We start from the raw sequence: 18,825 nt of genomic DNA, 5'->3' as shown, positions 1-18,825 counted from the left end.
ACAAGATTTATCCTTTTACAAACAGGGTTCATAACGCAGCCCCACGCGAGTCCCCGGTGGGCTGGCGGGGCACCTGGACAGACCTACAGGGTACCAGCATCCCTTTTCAAACAGGTTCTGGAGGCCTGCTGGTGGGTCCCGCCAAGCGTCATGGCCCCCAGGTGGTCTCCTTGGGTCACCGTGGGCCACAATTGGGTCCCCACGGCAGGCCCGCGGATGTCTGGGAGCCTCGGGTCAGACCCACAGGTGTCTGCGGGGCCTCGGGTGGTTCCCACGGGGGTCTGGGGAACTCACGAGTGCTCACTATGGGTCCGCGGTGCCCCCACAGAAGTGGGACCACACATCTTCATCCCCGCACCTACGGGTCGGCGGTGCCCCCACAGAAGTGGGACCACACAGCTTCATCCCCACAGACTACGGGTCGGCGGTGCCCCCACAGGGACCATACCGCTTCATCCCCGCATGTGTCACCCGTGGAACCACCAGCCACAGGTGGTCTCCAGAGGTCCCATGCAGAACCATGGAACAAACCCTTAATGTAAAAAAAATAAACCTGGCCTATACATTCAATAGATACACACCCCCCAACACCTACAGTACAATAATGTGCAAAATAACTATTATCCAGATAGGGATAATAGATTATTTGCCCATTATTATAAACATTAACTAGCATATTCAAATAAATAAAGTGCTACTGACCTCATCAATAAGAAGTCTCCGTCGCCAGCAACAGCCTTGTCTTGCCCACAAAATACATAGCCAATACATAGCAATAACATTCAGATATCAATTAACCCCTTAAACACCTTATTGGATAATAACCGCAAAGGTAATTAAGGCATTAAGCCACACTGGCCCGATACCCACCCTTCACCCATGAATTTGTACAGTGGCTTCATCATGCAACTATATACTGTAAAGATGTACACAGAGAGAGAGAGAGAGAGAGAGAGAGAGAGAGAGATACGCACACACATGATTAACCAATATACAAATAAATGTAGAAGGGTTATCAAAACCATACTGTACTACAAATAACACTTCTCCATACAAACACACTATATTAAAATCTATTTCCTTTAATAATCCGAACTGATCTTACAATCTAAATCATCAAATGCCAATAAAAACCTCACATTCTAATCAATACATTGCATTTACATTGTATAATGATGCATACAATCTATGCACGATATAAATTCTGCAAAATACAAATACCTCCAAACAAGTAAACTCTTTTAACCAATGAATGTTATTGCTATGTATTGGCTATGTATTTTGTGGGCAAGACAAGGCTGTTGCTGGCGATGGAGACTTCTTTTTGATGCACTTTATTTATTTGAATATGCTAGTTAATGTTTTTAATAATGGGCAAATAATCTATTATCCCTATCTGGATAATAGTTATTTTGCACATTATTGTACTGTAGGTGTTGGGGGGGGGGGGGGGTGTATCTATTGAATGTATAGGCCAGGTTTATTTTTTTTACATTCAGGGTTTGTTCCGTGGTTCTGCGTGGGACCTCTGGAGACCACCTGTGGTTTCTTCGGGTATCCCACGGGTATCAGGCTGGTGGCTCCACAGGTGACACATGCGGGGATGAAGCGGTGGCCTCAAATCTGTAGGGGCACCGCCGACCCGTAGTCTGCGGGGATGAAGCTGTGTGGTCCCACTTCTGTGGGGGCACCGCCGACCCGTAGGTGCGGGGATGAAGATGTGTGGTCCCACTTCTGTGGGGGCACCGTGGACCCGTAGCGAGCACTCGTGAGTTCCCCAGACCTCCGTGGGAACCACCCGAGGCCCCGCAGACACCTGTGGGTCTGACCCGGGGCTCCCAGACATCCGCAGGCCTACCATGGGGACCCAATTGTGGCCCACGGTGACCCAAGGAGACCACCTGGGGGCCATGACGCTTGGCGGGACCCACCAGCAGGCCTCCAGAACCTGTTTGAAAAGGGCTGCTGGTACCCTGTAGGTCAGTCCAGGTGCCCCGCCAGCCCACCGGGGACTCGCGTGGGGCTGCGTTATGAACCCTGTTTTTAAAAGGATAAATCTTGTATTTATGGAGGGGGCACAGGGGGTGGGTAATGTATTTAATAAAAATAATGATGTTTATTGTGGGTCACTGTATTGTTTTTATTGTGGGTACTGGGGGTGGGGAGGGGTGTTCCCCAACGGTATGTGGGTAGGCCTCCCTTGTGGTAGTGGGTGAGGGTGGTTTAGGCCTGACGGGGTGGGGGGTTAGTGTGGGAGGGTATATAGGCATGCCGAGTGGTGGGTGAGGGCGGGTACCGGCACCTCATAAAGGGGTCTGTATCTCGGGAAGCAGGGGGGCCCAGGACCTGAAACCAAAGCGGTTCTGCTCTGGAGACCCCCTGCACATGTACACTATGAATAAAAATGTATTTTACATCATTTTTAATGTGCCGATGTTTGCGCAGAGAGAGAGCAGTGGATCTCTCTCTGCAGCAAACACATCTCACCAGGGGACGGCTTCTCTGCTTCATAGACAACAGCTCGCAAACGCCCCCATGAGTTTTTACACGGCATTGCAGTATTGCAGACAGCGAGAGTAAAATGCTTTAATCCCTGGCGCGAAAATACCGCAGTTCACCCCGGCTGAAAAAGACACAAAACCGCACTTGACCGGGATAATCTGAAATTCGCGGAGCTAGCCGAGTTAGAATAAATCGTGCCGCCACTGTAACTAATGGTAAAGGAAAAGTGCTACTAAAGAGGTGTTTTTGTGAATTTTGTTCCGAGGATAGATTTATTCATTGGCCATGTTCTCTTGAGTGAGATTCTCAGATACAGCCAAGCACATTACTCCGCCAAACTCTGACTCTGAAGGGGCTTTTGCGACTCGCCACCAGGATCCCTGCTGCAGCATCTTCCAGACAAGGTAAATTGGTATGAAGGGGCTAAGCTGTATCTGCAGTTATGTAGGGAGTCCCTAGTGTAGTAGGGTTTCCCCAGTATAGCACAAGTACCCATATCATGCCCAGGTGCACCGAACTTAGTGTTGGGGTTCAGGGGGATGCTACAGCTAAGTGATAAAGCTGAGCATGATTGTAGTGTATACAAGTTTTAAAAGTTATTTTTCTAAAATGTGCCAAGAATGAGGATAGTGAATGTAGTTGAATTATACACTCACTTCATGCCTAACACCAGAATAGGAATGTACATCTTTCAGCACACAGAAGACAGGACACAATATATTTAATTAAATGGTTATATTTTTAATAGGTATAAATTTAGATAACCTGTATATGAACTGTGGGATTTCCAAGTCATGGATTCTGGAAAACATAGATGGCTACCAAGCTTGGTGCCTCTGTGTCTGTGCGGAGTCCATACCTGAAAGCCTCAGGGATACCAAGGTGTTAGAACAGGAGGGGTACTGTAGTTCTGCGTGAGTACCCACATCCTGGGCTAACACAAGGCTATCCGTCAACCATTTGCCAGATCCCAGATTGTGAAGCCTGGGCAGCGGGTGGGCTCAGTATGCAAAGAGGCAGAGATGCTAGGTTGGCGCATGTCCCTTTACAGACTGAGAAATGGTGCCCTCCTGGCTTTACAATACCGGCAAATAGGATGGATTCCCACACTCTGATAGGCTGCACAGGTTAGTGAATGAGAGCTTGAAAGCCTTAAGAGAGCTTGCAGCCACTCAGGAGCGCAGATTCCAAGCGCCAAACCAACAGTGGCAAATTCAAAGATTCTCTGGACTGAATAGACGCGGGACGGCTTCAAGGATTTTAAACTCAGGAAAGTTTCTAAGTCCCGCTTTTGAGAATGTAGCGGTCGCGTCTGGAATTGCATACCGTAATCAGTTCCAGGACTTTTGTGAGTAACTACCGGTCAAGAAAAAGGGCTCATAAAGAGGTAATGTTTGTGAATTTCGTTCCAAGGATAGATTTATTCGTAAGCCCCATTCCCAATGTCACGGAAGACCAGAACTTTTAACACCAAAATTACACGTATCCTTTGACTGAGTAATACAAGAGATAAAATAAATTGTTATTTATTTACAGAATGAACACACACATAATAATTTACAAAAAACACTTGAAATACACTAACTGGGACAGGGCAAAACGAAATTTTCTACTTCCAAAACAAAATCTTTAGAAATAGTGTCTTTAGGTAAAATTTCCCAGGAGTGGGAGTTGTGCGCATACAAAGCCGAAAACAGTCTTTGGCTAGTGGCGCGCTCGCAAGCACTGTTTCTCTGCCAGAGCTGCTTTCCTCGTTCTACCGTCGTAGAATTGGTTCTGAATTCCTTAGTTCTTACGAACTACTGAAGCTTGTACAAATCTTAGTTACAATGTTAAATCTTCTTACAGGATGAATCTTTCACTGAATGATGAATTTGACTCCCGATCTGATGCAGGGATTCTTATACAATACAAAACCCTTATCTGTAACCTCTGCAGCCAATCTCTGCATGGGAACTAATATTCCCACCTATCCCAGAGTTGCCCATACATGGCAAACCTGGAAGAGGGGCTTCTTAGTTTGCTATGGGCATGCGCGAACCTCGCACCTCTGCCGCATAGCATACCAGAGCCACCTCCCTTACCTGGCGACATCTGGGCCATTTTCCCAGACATTTACTAAGATGGGCCGGACATCTGGGCCATTTGCCCAGACATTTACTAAGATGGGGATATTTGTATTAGCCCTCCACACTTCACACTTTATTCGGCTAAAGCTTTTCAACTACGGACTTTTTCAGACACTGTGGAACCAAACCAGTGGGGTGTCTTAGAAGTCTGAGTTACATATGCACTGCTCACCTCACAGGAATTTCCTGCTATACACTTCTAAAGTACCGTAATCACAACTTAAGTGTTTTCCTCTATTCCGACCGCCTGAATGAAAATCCCCTTATGCCTATAATGTTGGAACAATTAAAATAGGGGGACTTTCATTCATCAATTTTTATATAACTTTTTATAAATAGCGCTTTAACCATTTTCATGATTTTACCCCAGCAGCGCTCACAGAAAATCTCAGCGTGCTAGGACCTTCCTAGCAGAAGTTAGCTAAAAGCTGTGCAGTGGGCTGCTGGTTTTAAAACCATTTTTCTTTGCACGGCTACAGGGTAACACTGCTATAGTAATACATTTCATAATAGAAATAACATTATTCTTGCCACCTTATACCTGGTGGGAGATACACTGATCCCCATCCTGGGTTCTGGGCTTTTTGGGCATATCCCGGAGTACTGTAAATGTGATTCCTTCCCCTAACCGGTCTAACTGTTCTGGTCTCTGCTGAAGCAGGGAGATTTAGCAGTGAGCTGCAAACTGCTTTCTAGGGAGGATTTTATCCGGTGGTCTGTGTTCCTCATGTCCTCTGGAATCTGGGAGGAATTCCGGAGTACATGTTTTGGGGTAACCCGAAACACTGGCCCCCTTCTATGCAAACACACCCTGACAAAATGTTACCATAAAATCACCCCTGAAACTCACGCCCTGCACCTCTCCGCTGGTTGGCACTCCTGGAACAGTAAAAATACACATACATCTTTATAACAAATACAGCTACATGACATGATTGGGTTGAAGAGCTGACAATCACAACTCACCAATATGGCTTAGGACAGGGGTCTCCAAACCTATCTTCAAGAGCCGCACAAAGGCCAGCTTTTATGGATATCCCAGTTTCAGCACAGGTGGCTCAATCAGTGGCCCAGTCAAGCACTGAAGCACTGATTGAGCCACCTGTGCTGAAACAGGGATATCCATAAAAGCTGGCCTTTGTGCGGCTCTTGAAGATAGGTTTGGAGACCCTTGGCTTAGGGGCACCCTGCCAGGCATAATAACTTTATTTAGTGGCCTGTGTGGCCTCTTCATCGTCACACCCAAGTAAGTGTGTTAACCTTGTAAATTGTGTTACATTGTGTGTATGTCTTTTCGTGAAATAAATAACAATTTATTTTACCTCCTTGTTTCGCTCAATCAATGATCTCGGTATAAAAAGGTGTTAATAAACCTGGTCTCCTGTGACACATGAGGACAACCAGAAACCAGTGGGGACCACCTGAGGACCCCTAGACACCCACAGGGACAACCCAGGGAAACATTGGGCCTCCGGACACCTACAGGACCACCCTGAGATACCTGCCGGCCTCTGGTATCAATCATGTGTATAAAAAATCAAATTATGGTTTTATGTCGGGGCAAAGGGGGTGGGTTGTGTATTGGTGGTTAGTACATATTGTAATGTTTATTGGGGGCAGCGGGGGTGAATGAAGGGACAAGTACCTACTTCACCCACCCCCTCTGCCTTCAATAAAGCTGCTGTTGTTCCTTAACACCTTCATTGCCTTTGTGGTTAGCCGCAAAGGTAATGAAGTTGACTTTTAATGCATTTTCATCCTTAGTGACTCTTTAATCTGGATTGTTAGATACGGTAACAGTTGTAGTAGTGCCACAAATTAAGCATTATGAGCCTTACGCATTTCACTCACTCATCAAAGTTCAGTTCTTTTAGTGCAAATGTCTAATGAAGAATAATTGTAATTGTTTTAGAAGAGCACAGCAAATATAGCACTAGCAATTAAGGTATTTTATTTTAAGGCATAAACAGACAGATTTCTCAGAGTAAATCGGTTATGAAGCAGGATTCATGATGCTGCACTCTCTTGCCGGAAGTCATGATACAGAACATGGAGTTCAATCTTGCTGTTAATGGACATCGGCGCAAATTGACCAGAATTCGAATCCACTGCAGACTAGCCCGTTCCCTTTAGCTTCGTTTTTTGGTGGAGATTTAAAAAAAAAAAAGGCAGATTCTTTTTTTTTCTGATCACTAAAGATCTGTCCCACGGATAACGCTTATAATAGGACTATGGTAGAGAGTTGTGTATTTGTCTGTCAGCCCAAAGGATTTCAATAAGAACTATATTGAGTTGATAAGTCTAAGGTAGCTTGTGAGCTACTGGTGTCCGGCTCACCAGGATAAGAAATAGACATGGCTGAATTTTGCGGTCAAATTTAAATCTATTAAAGATTGGCCATTTCCTTTTAGCCGCGGATTTCCTTTAATCAGTCACAAAAAGGCAGATTTTTGTTTTTTTAACATTGCAAACGTGTTCTCCGGATTTTGAATTTTAGCAATCCGTGGACTGAATTCACAATCTGAACACACACACACAAACTTACTTTGCCCATCTCTATATTAGAACATTTGCTATTCTGAGTAGCAGCTCTAGCAGTGTGTACTAAACTAGCTGATGGGGAGCAAAACAGAATATGAATGAGTTAGGAGTTACTAACCAGTGCTGTTGGAGATCTCCCCCTCTGTGCATTGAACACAGACATAGCAGCATCTGGGCTTTCCTTCCTGCTGAGCTTTTCTGTACCCAGGCAGGCAGCTCTCACTGCACACAGAACGGGGGGTCTGAGAATGCAAGGGAAAGTCATGAGTCACATATTATAATGTTTCATTTCTAGCATTGCTGCATACACAGCGCAGATTAAGTAATATAGCTTTTCCCTGTTACATAGTGTCGTACATAAAGGGTCTAACTGTTGTGGCAGTACGGCCTTGCAGTAGGGTCAGTAAGAGTCAAAACGGTATGTTTTTAGACTTTAAACCTGCATTGGTTAACTTTCCAAAATAAAACAAATAGGCACACTGTCTCTTTAAGGCAAAACCAAGTAATAAAATAATAATAAAATCAAAACCTATGTTTACGGCATTAGGTCCCGCCCCCACAACCGACTTCTCTCTAACTCGACCTCGGCTTGCATCTGACCTCTACCAGCTTCGCTCCTCGACAAATGATATCCTCTACGACCATCCGACTTCTTCAAACACTGACCACGATGAGTATTACAACTAACCTACCTTCTCCAACCCTGACCTGGCTACACGACTATCACTCTGCACTCTGGACGCGCTCACGCGGCTGGAGGTCGGTTCATACTAACATCCCCACCTCAGCCTTGCGGTGCCATCCTGTTTGTGGTGAGCACCCATTACACTCCCCTTGGGAGACGTACTAGACGGACAGGCCCTAGCTACCTGGCAGGCCAGCTAAACCAGTTACCAGCCCCAGATCATGCGACACAATATCAGGAAGTCATATTAGAGTCCTGCTCTGAATGTGATTGTTCGACATCTCTGCTTTCTCCATGTTATTACTCAATGTATGTTATTGCTTACAGGCATTAGTAGCCTTCATTGTCAGAATAGTGCTGATTGGAACACAAAGTTTATTGAATGAGAATCTTAAACACACATCTTACACACATTTTGAATAACGGGTATGCTATGGTTTTAAAGTCTCAAACTTCCATTATAAACAATGTCAGTTTGTGCAATGTCACTCTTTGCACACCTGACATAATCATGGGCCTATGTTCAGGAAATACCATGGTTAGACCATGCAGTGGACACTTAAGTAGTGGGATTTAGTTACAGGTAATTCTATAGAAAAATGAACTCTAGTTTCTTCTGTTAAACAGTGACCTCAGGAAAGAAGAAAAAGACAAAACATGCAGGAAGCCTGCAATAGTGTATTACCCAGGGATAACAAAGATATAAATGTGAAGAGCAATTTATTACACAGGGTTAAAATGACCGTTAAAAAGACAATGCTATACATACATTAATAAATAAATGAGTGCCTAAGCACTGACCAAGGTTTTGAGCACTAGCCAAGATCTTTGAGATTGCTACGCCTGGTTAAAACTGGAATCCTACTCACCAGAGGTGACTAGGTCATGAGCACTGGTTTAATGGTCTTTGCCGCCGGATCATCCGTTTGCCTTGGGGTGTAATTTGTCTGCTGCTGTCGGGGGATCAAATTCTGTGCTCCGTAATGTATTGCTTCCTGGAAAACACACGATCCGCTCGCTCGCTTATGTCACCACTGAATGTCCACTGCTACGGTGTCCCTGCGGTGCCAGAAAACCTTCCAACGCGTTTCGAAACCTCCAATAATGTGTTTCTTCGTCAGGGATCCCTGGTGAGTAGGATTCCAGTTTTAACCAGGCGGAGCAATCTCAAAGATCTTGGCTAGTGCTCAAGATCTTGATCAGTGCTTAGGCACTCATTTATTTATTAATGTATGTATAGCATTGTCTTTTTAACGGTCATTTTAACCCTGTGTAATAAATTGCTCTTCACATTTATATCTTTGTTATCCCTGGGTAATACACTATTGCAGGCTTCCTGCGTGTTTTGTCTTTTTCTTCTTTCCTGAGGTCACTGTTTAACAGAAGAAACTAGAGTTCATCTATCTACATCCTTGCCTCAGCGCCAGAGGAAGTTGCTTTTTTCTACAAATCCAAGTCTGGGAGGAAGATACCAGAACAATCTCTTTAGGCAGCTCCAGGACTACCATTTGGACATTGAATCTAAGGTTGTTTTTATATATTTGTTGTTTGCATAAGCGCTGGTTTTGCACCTATTTTTTTCACTACAGGTAATTCTATGTTCACATACTCACATCTACAGATGCAGCAAGATTTACTGTTCCTGTAACTGCGAACTGAAAATTGATATATTATTTTATTTCTATATATTTTTCTATATTAAGTAGGAAAGCAATATATATTCAGCACTCAATAGGTTAAACATTTTCAAGTTATTTTTCTTATAAAGGATCTTATTTTCAGTTTGTAACTTCAGGGACAACTTGAAACCTAGAAATGTTAGTGATAAGATAAATTCCTAACATTTCAGACAGATGTTTGCAGATGGCAACTTCCTGTAGTACAGAGTAAATACAGCCTGGTACTAAAAACAAGAATGTTTTAGTCAGCAAAAGCAGTTAGCTAAGACATGTGATTTATATCTCTTTGTCCTGATAGTATAAAGAATCACTTTGAACATAGCATAATCACAACATTCAGTTACTTGAAACTGAACATAAGTATCTACAGTTTATGCTATATGCAAGTATCCTTGCTATATAAAATGCTGACCTGATTGAAGAAATAAAGACTTTCGAATTTGAAGTGGAAACCTGATTCCTGAGTATTACATTGCAAAGATTTTTGTAACATAATGATGGAGAGTGCGGCCACGGACTAACAGCTAAATGTGTTATCGTCTCTCCCAAAAGGAGGGGGGATTCTCTAAACCTTATCTCAGACTGTCAACTTTGTCTATGCCGATCCGGAATTGACAGACTTCATAGATATTATTTCCAGTTCAGGAGGAAAAATATGGTTAACCTTGAGGATAAAGAAAGGATGTCCATTATTGCAAGAAGTACTAAGATACTTAACATGAGATATACCGCTCATCTTGTGCTGCCTTAATCTACATAGAACCTATATAAAATAAGTAAGGTGCATGTGGAGTATTACAAGGTGCATATAATTTATCCAAGATCCAAAGTACCCCAATTATTGCACTCTATACATAATAATAAAAGTGTATGGACCTAGGTGGTCCCTCAGATAGTACACTGGCGACACACTTTATTCGAGCACGGCTAGTCCCGCGAATTCGGGTATACTCGGGTGTATTCAGGTTTCTGATATTTTTCAGCCAGAGTGCATTGCGTTATTTTCCGGCAGGAATTTAAGCTTTTTATTCCGGCTGGTTACAATACTGCAATGCCGTCAAAATACACATGGTGGCGCTTGCGAGCTATTCTCTGTGAAGCCGTCCCCTATAATGAATTGTAATGCAGTATACAGTATATATATATATACAGTACTGTATAACAACAACCCCTGTAAGCCCTAACATACAGTACTGTACAGTACTGTACTGTACTGTATATGCACATACATAAATGATACTACTGTATGGGCGGCGGGGGCGAGATGTGTTTGCAGCAGAGAGAGATCCGCTGCTCTCTCTCTGCGCAAACATCCACACATTAAAAATTATTTGAAATACATTTTTATTGATAGTGTAGATGTGCAGGGGGTCTCCGGAGCTGAACCGCGTTGGTTTTAGGTCTGGGGACCCCGTGCCCCCCGAGATACAGGCCCCTTTAGGGGGTGCCGGTATCCAGCTCTGCGTTAAAAGCCCCGATCACGTGACCGCGGCCTGTAAACCAAGCAGAGCAGAGGGATACCGGCACCCCCTAAAGGGGCCTGTATCTCGGGGGGCAAGGGTTCCCCAGACCTGAAACCTGTGCGCTTCTGCTCTGGAGACCCTCTGCACATGTACACTATCAATAAAACACATACAATATACAGTATAAATAAACACTCGTTCTTTACCTTAGCGTCTATGCGCTATGGTAAAGAAGCATTATTTTAATAATATTGTAAAGTGAGCAGGGGGTTCCCTGAGCCAGAAATTAATGATTAATGCTCAGGGAACCCCCCCCCCCCTGCTCCTGATCAATATTATTAAAAATACGGAAAATGCTGCGTCATTACCATAGCGGATAGCCGCTAAGGCAATGAAGGGGTTAACCCACCGTGCCCGCTTTATTGTGTGTAGTGGGGATGGGTGAGGGGGGTATTTGGCCCTTGGTGTGAGTTTAGGACTTGCGGGAGGGGGGGGGGGGTTGCGGGTGCACTTAACCCCTTCACGATCGTAGCAGTTAATACCGCTACGGTCATGAAGAGGTTAAGCCCTCCCGCTACCCCACCCCCCCCCCCCCCCCCGCAAGCCCTCCCCAACCATCGTTGGGGCGAATACCCCATTCACCCACCCTCCCGCTACCCACAATAAAAAAATACACACACACAGCAGCCGCCAAAAAATAAATAAATAAATGACAATAAATACATTTGAAATACATTTTTATTGATAGTGTAGATGTGCAGGGGGTCTCCGGAGCTGAACCGCGTTGGTTTTAGGTCTGGGGACCCCGTGCCCCCCGAGATACAGGCCCCTTTAGGGGGTGCCGGTAGCCCTCTGCTTGGTTTAAAGGTCCGATCACGTGATCGCGGCCTGTAAACCAAGCAGAGCAGAGGGATACCGGCACCCCCTAAAGGGGCCTGTATCTCGGGGGGCACGGTGTCCCCAGACCTGAAACCTGTGCGCTTCTGCTCTGGAGACCCTCTGCACATGTACACTATCAATAAAAATGTATTTCAAATGTATTTATTGTCATTTATTTATTTATTTACTGTATTTATATTTATTTATTCATTGTGCTGCTGCTGCAAGTCGTAAACTCACACCAAGGGCCAAACACCCCCCTCACCCCCAATAAAAAAAATTCACGCACAGCAGCCCCACAATTAATAAATAAATCTAAATAAATAAATAAAATCTATGTAAAACCCCCTCCCCTATTCTCGCTTTTAAAACGCCCTGCCTTCTCTCTTATCTATGTAAAAAACCCTCCCCCTATCCCCCTATTGTGTGTGTGCGTTAAGCTTCCCTGCAAGCTATGTAAAAAAACCTCCCCCTATTGTGTGTGTGTTTAAATCTGTCTGGCCTGTGTTTCTGAGTGCTGAGTGCTCTGCGTTTAAAGGTCCCGATCACGTGATCGCGGCCTGTAAACCAAGCAGAGCAGAGGGATACCGGCACCCCCTAAAGGGGCCTGTATCTCGGGGGGCACGGGGTCCCCAGACCTGAAACCTGTGCGCTTCAGCTCCGGAGACCCCCTGCACATGTACACTATCAATAAAAATGTATTTCAAATGTATTTATTGTCATTTATTTATTTATTTATTTATTTATATTTATTTATTCATTGTGCTGCTGCTGCAAGTCGTAAACTCACACCAAGAGCCAAACACCCCCCTCACCCCCAATAAAAAAAATTCACGCACAGCAGCCCCACAATTAATAAATAAATCTAAATAAATAAATAAAATCTATGTAAAACCCCCTCCCCTATTCTCGCTTTTAAAACGCCCTGCCTTCTCTCTAATCTATGTAAAAAACCCTCCCCCTATCCCCCTATTGTGTGTGCGTTAAGCTTCCCTGCAAGTTATGTAAAAAAACCTCCCCCTATTGTGTGTGTGTTTAAATCTGTCTGGCCTGTGTTTCTGAGTGCTGAGTGCTCTGCGTTTAAAGGTCCCGATCACGTGATCGCGGCCTGTAAACCAAGCAGAGCAGAGGGATACCGGCACCCCCTAAAGGGGCCTGTATCTCGGGGGGCACGGGGTCCCCAGACCTGAAACCTGTGCGCTTCAGCTCCGGAGACCCCCTGCACATGTACACTATCAATAAAAATGTATTTCAAATGTATTTATTGTCATTTATTTATTTATTTATTTATTTATATTTATTTATTCATTGTGCTGCTGCTGCAAGTCGTAAACTCACACCAAGGGCCAAACACCCCCCTCACCCCCAATAAAAAAAATTCACGCACAGCAGCCCCACAATTAATAAATAAACCTAAATAAATAAATAAAATCTATGTAAAACCCCCTCCCCTATTCTCGCTTTTAAAACGCCCTGCCTTCTCTCTAATCTATGTAAAAAAACCCTCCCCCTATCCCCCTATTGTGTGTGCGTTAAGCTTCCCTGCAAGTTATGTAAAAAAACCTCCCCCTATTGTGTGTGTGTTTAAATCTGTCTGGCCTGTGTTTCTGAGTGCTGAGTGCTCTGCGTTTAAAGGTCCCGATCACGTGATCGCGGCCTGTAAACCAAGCAGAGCAGAGGGATACCGGCACCCCCTAAAGGGGCCTGTATCTCGGGGGGCACGGGGTCCCCAGACCTGAAACCTGTGCGCTTCTGCTCCGGAGACCCTCTGCACATGTACACTATCAATAAAAATGTATTTCAAATGTATTTATTTTTCATTTATTTATTTATTTATTTATATTTATTTATTAATTGTGCTGCTGCTGCAAGTCGTAAACTCACACCAAGGGCCAAACACCCCCCTCACCCCCAATAAAAAAAATTCACGCACAGCAGCCCCACAATTAATAAATAAATCTAAATAAATAAATAAAGACATGAAGAGAAATAAATATATACTGTACAGTATATACTTTGTATATATATATACACTGTATATATATATATATATATATATATATATATATATATATATATATATATATATATATATATACAGTATACATATATACATTGTGTATATATATATATATATATATCATACAGCTATATATATATATATATATATATATATATATATATATATACATACTGTATGTGAGTGAAAAGAGAAAAAAGTAACCCGTATGGGAGCACTCAGGTATGCAATTGATATATTTGTTTATTTATTTGACACAGTGCAAAAAGGGATGAATAAACAGTACAGTACATGACTTAAAAACACTTAAAAAAGAGGCATGGACCCTTAAACACTAATGAACAGCACTAGGGAACGACACACACTGTCAACCCTAAACATGAAAAGGATAGTGACTCAAAAAACACTAGGGAGAATCAAAGTGAATCACAATAGGTTACTGGGTTTAAAGGCACCTACAGTATACAACGCTAAGGATAATGCACACTACACACCAAAAGGTAGACTTGTCAAAGTATAAATGACAGTCTCAAAGCATCACACATCTGCATTAGCATACAGTAATATAACCAATGCCTAAAGCACAAATCATGTGTAGGAAAGGTGGTAAGGTGGAATGAAATCCCTAGATGTGTAGAGCAATGAAGTTAATGAATAGCATACTGTACAGTATAAAACATAACATTACAATCCACACAGTACATTGCATTTACAGTACATTGTATACTGTAAATGATGCATAGCATTAAATCTATGCACCATATACAGTACTGTACATTCTGCAAATGAATGTTAACAATATAATTGCAAGCTACTCTACCAGTAAATACTGTACAAACACTTCCAAACAAGTCAACTTAACTACTGTACAGTATTTTAACCAAGCAAGTAAACCAAAATCAATATATACTGTAAGTAACAACCAGAAAAGACAATTTAAAAACAAACTAACCCTTACAATACCAAGGATTACATCTATCTAATTGTAAAAAACCTTATACATTATACACAGCAGCATTGTTTAAAAACCCCTTCCCCCCTAATGTTTGTGTTAAGCAGATTACACTGAAGGGAGAGAGATATAAAGGCCTAAAGCCCCTTCCCCCCTAATGTTTCTGTTAAGCAGATTACACTGAAGGGAGAGAGATATAAAGGCCTAAAGCCCCTTCCCCCCTAATGTTTCTGTTAAGCAGATTACACTGAAGGGAGAGAGATATAAAGGCCTAAAGCCTTACCTGCATTGGTAAACCCTCCCTGCATTGGTAAACCCTCCCTGCATTGATGTCGTGTAGTGTACAGTATGTAAATGTGGGGAGGAGGGGGGCCCAATGTGCATAATGTACTGTGAGGTCTAACCACCCTCACCCGCTACCCACATACTGTACCGTTACCCCCCCCCCCATCCTGGCCATGGCCCCTCACGCACAGCAGCTCCACAATTAATAAATAAATATAAATAAATACATGAAGAGAAATAAATATATACTTTATATATAAATGTGAGTTTATAAATAAAATAAAGAATATTATTTCTAGGGGCCCTAGAACAGAAGTTCCCACGCCAATTTCGCGCTCATTGCTCTTTTTTTGCTCTTTTTTTACAATGTTGCTGGTCTTGCGGCTTTGCAGTATGCAAGCAAAATGCGCAGTGTATGAAGTCTGGGTGAGCGCTTTCCACATTTGATGCCTACGGCACCTTCCCATTTCTACACACTTCAATACCTGCACAGTTGGTAGCGCTTTCCATCCCAGCTACCATTCTGGATATTCACCTCTCACAGGCCATTCTTGCCCGAGTCTGTCCTATCAGACAGGGGCATTAACCTGTATCCACACCACCTGGACAATTTCTCTCTGTCAGAGACTTGTGCTATTTATTTTATATATTTTTGTGTAATTATTCATGCAAATTTATGCTCATTTCATATGTGGTTTTCAACATAAAGTGGCTGCTGGGCCTGATCCTAACTCATACAGTATACAGTAGCGCTTCCCTGTTTGTTTGTTTATTGCAAGCAAAAAGCAGTTTGTAGTACTGAGTGTGAGATAAATTACTGTATTTATCAGTGTTGATCAAAGAGAGTTGATCAGAAGGATTCCCCTTATATACAGTACGTAGAATTAATAAAATTGTATTATTTTCCGATATCCGCAGTGATTCTGGTCAACCTGACAGATTTTTAGTAATACAGTATACTGTACTGCAAGACCATGTGTTGTCTACCTTTTACTACAGTATACTGTACTGTATGAATGACAATAGAGTGCTGTATACTTTATAAGGGGAATCCTTCTGATCAACTCTCTTTGATCAATACTGATAAATACAGTATCATATTTATACCCCTTTAGCACCTGTCGTTCCATCCTATGCACCCATTTACTGTACAATGGTGATTGCGGTCGTATTCACGTACTTTATGTGAGATAAATTAACCAGTTCTTTTATTGCTGAAGTCGCCACAAAATACTTTTATTTACAAATACAGTACAATACAATGGTGAAACTTTTCAAGTTAACAGCAATTCAAAACATCAACACACAATAATACATACTTTACAGTACTGTACAGTATACTGTACTAGTATATTTGGGCCTTGTCTTTGGGGGTTTATTCATGCAATTATTAGGGTGACCTGGCGTTGGAAATACTGACACAGTACAATCCTACAGCTACACCACCCACCCCCTCCCTTAGAGTTTTTAATCCCTCCCTGGCCAAGCATCAATCGTCTGGCTAATCCAATCCAAGCCATTGTTTTGTTAATCTGGCCCTGGGCTGTTCAGAACAGCCACTGCTTCTAAATTACTGAAAATATACAGGATAAATATACAGTGATGTGAAATAATCCTTTCTGTGTGTCTGAGAGTGTTGAAAGTCACCAGGTCCTCATCTAGTAGAGTACATTCTCGAATACCTTTAGAATAAAAATACAGTATATATAAATATACAGTATAAATATTGCACAGTATACTGTAATGTTAAATAACCCATCCTGTTCTTTTTCCCTTCATACTGTAACAGTATCCTCATTGTGTCTGCGGTACAGTAGTTCATTGAGAGAGGAGAGGTTTTGTGTACATCATTACTGCTGTTTATATACTGTACATTTGACTGCACAAGCAGATTTGACGAACACAAGGCCCCCCCTCCCCTCTGGTGCACCCTTTTTCCTGGAACGACAAGAAAACAAAAACTTTGTTCAGTTACTGTACTGTACTGTATGTGCGTACTGTATTATGGTAGACCTACTGTACAGTAGGTGGCTGGTGCAGCTATCTCTGGAAAGAAAAAATGGAGCAGTTAGTAGGCAGTTACTGTAGTATGTCAAACTAGTCTACTGTACTGTATACTGGAACTACTGTAAACTCTGACTATTGGGAAAGCTAAAATCTGTGCCATACTTACCTGTATCATAGTGTACCTACTGTACAATACTACAGCACTGTACTACTTTCCTGATGCTTGTCCATTGCGCGCGATGACAATGGGCAACACAGTGGCAATATGGTCTATATATTTATTGCATCGTTCAACGGTGAGTACATCGTTCCAAAAACTCATTATGGCTGTATACAACTCGTCCTTCTTGGAGGGTTTCGCCACTTTACGGATGTGGTCCTTCAGCTGATGCCAGACCATTTCGATCGGATTGAAGTCTGGCGATCTGTGATTGGAAAGAAAGGACAATTAGTTTAAGAGATACAGTACACAGTAAAAACAGTGGGGAACATATACAGTAAATGGGACACGGTCTACTACACTTACTCCGCTGGCGTCTTCACCCAGTTGATGCCGCGCTCAAGGATATGCGCCGTCGACGCGGTGTGCTTGGGATCATTGTCCTGGTAAAAGCGATGACCATTGGGAAAGTCTTGTGTGATGTATCGCACTATCACGGGCACAATGTTGTCTTGGAAGAAATCTTTATTCATGATTCCTATAGCAAGAAAAGAAAAGTGCTCAATAGTACAGTACAGTGCATACGGTAAGGCAACACTAGTCAAGTACAGTGCATTAGGCGGCATTATATTTGAGAAATTGTACCTTCAAAGACGACAATGCATCCCGGTCCACGCCTAGAGATGGCACCCCACACATGCAGCTTCACAGGGTGTTTTGGCCGTGGCTTCAAAGTTATGCGGCCTTTTTTGTGGAACGCAAATCTTGCAAATCTCTCCAGCGACACAGTAGACTCATCAGTGAAGATGCAATCCTGGAAAGTCTCACCGCTGTCGATCCATGCCTGGGCCTGGAGCACTCTTTTGATTTTGTTTGCGTCCCGTATCATGGGGTACGCTCTGTAATGACAATGAATAAAAAATGTTAGCGTCACAGCGCAGTACAGTTTGCAAAACAACATTTTTACTTTACAGTACAGTACCTCCTGTACTGTCCACTACTAACCTCACACGTCCATATTTCCATCCAATTCTGCGTCTCATCTTCTTTATGCTGCTCTCGGATACAGTCAGATTGTGGTTTTCCTGAAGAGTGTTTTTAACCCTTAATGCGCTCCTCTCATCATTCTCCTCACTTATTCTGTCCACCAGAAGAGTAGTCTCCCTACAATGCAAAGAAATTATATTGTGTTATTAATATGCAGCAATATAAAATGTATATTGTATACTGTACATGTAATGTTGTAATATACAGTAAATATAAATATACAAACAATGTATACTGCTGTACTACAAATATAAATAGACAAAATATACAGTATACAGTACTGTTGTAATATAATAAATATACTATATCAATACGGTATACTGTTGTTATATCATAATAAATACACATCATATACTGTATATTCCGTTGTAAGATGAATTGCAATATACCAAAAGTGTATACTGCTGCACAAAAAATATAAATTGACCACACATACAGTACACTACAGTATATACTGTTGTAATATAATAAATATA

The 18,825-nt window shown here is 42.5% G+C and overlaps 1 protein-coding gene across 1 annotated transcript in view; it reads right to left on the bottom strand.

Moving 5' to 3' along the window:
- Positions 1 to 18,825, bottom strand: part of LOC142492233 (vomeronasal type-2 receptor 26-like) — a 110,152-nt gene that overhangs the window by 13,361 nt on the left and 77,966 nt on the right. The window contains exon 6 of the mRNA XM_075594901.1: positions 7,291 to 7,414. Coding sequence (XP_075451016.1) covers positions 7,291 to 7,414 — 124 coding nt within the window. The remainder of the gene's footprint in view (positions 1 to 7,290; positions 7,415 to 18,825) is intronic.

This window comes from Ascaphus truei, chromosome 4 (assembly GCF_040206685.1).
Source record: "Ascaphus truei isolate aAscTru1 chromosome 4, aAscTru1.hap1, whole genome shotgun sequence".
Taxonomy (NCBI): domain Eukaryota; kingdom Metazoa; phylum Chordata; class Amphibia; order Anura; family Ascaphidae; genus Ascaphus; species Ascaphus truei.
The sequence above is the reverse complement of the archived record's forward strand: the minus strand, read 5'-3'. Positions and strand labels throughout refer to the sequence as shown.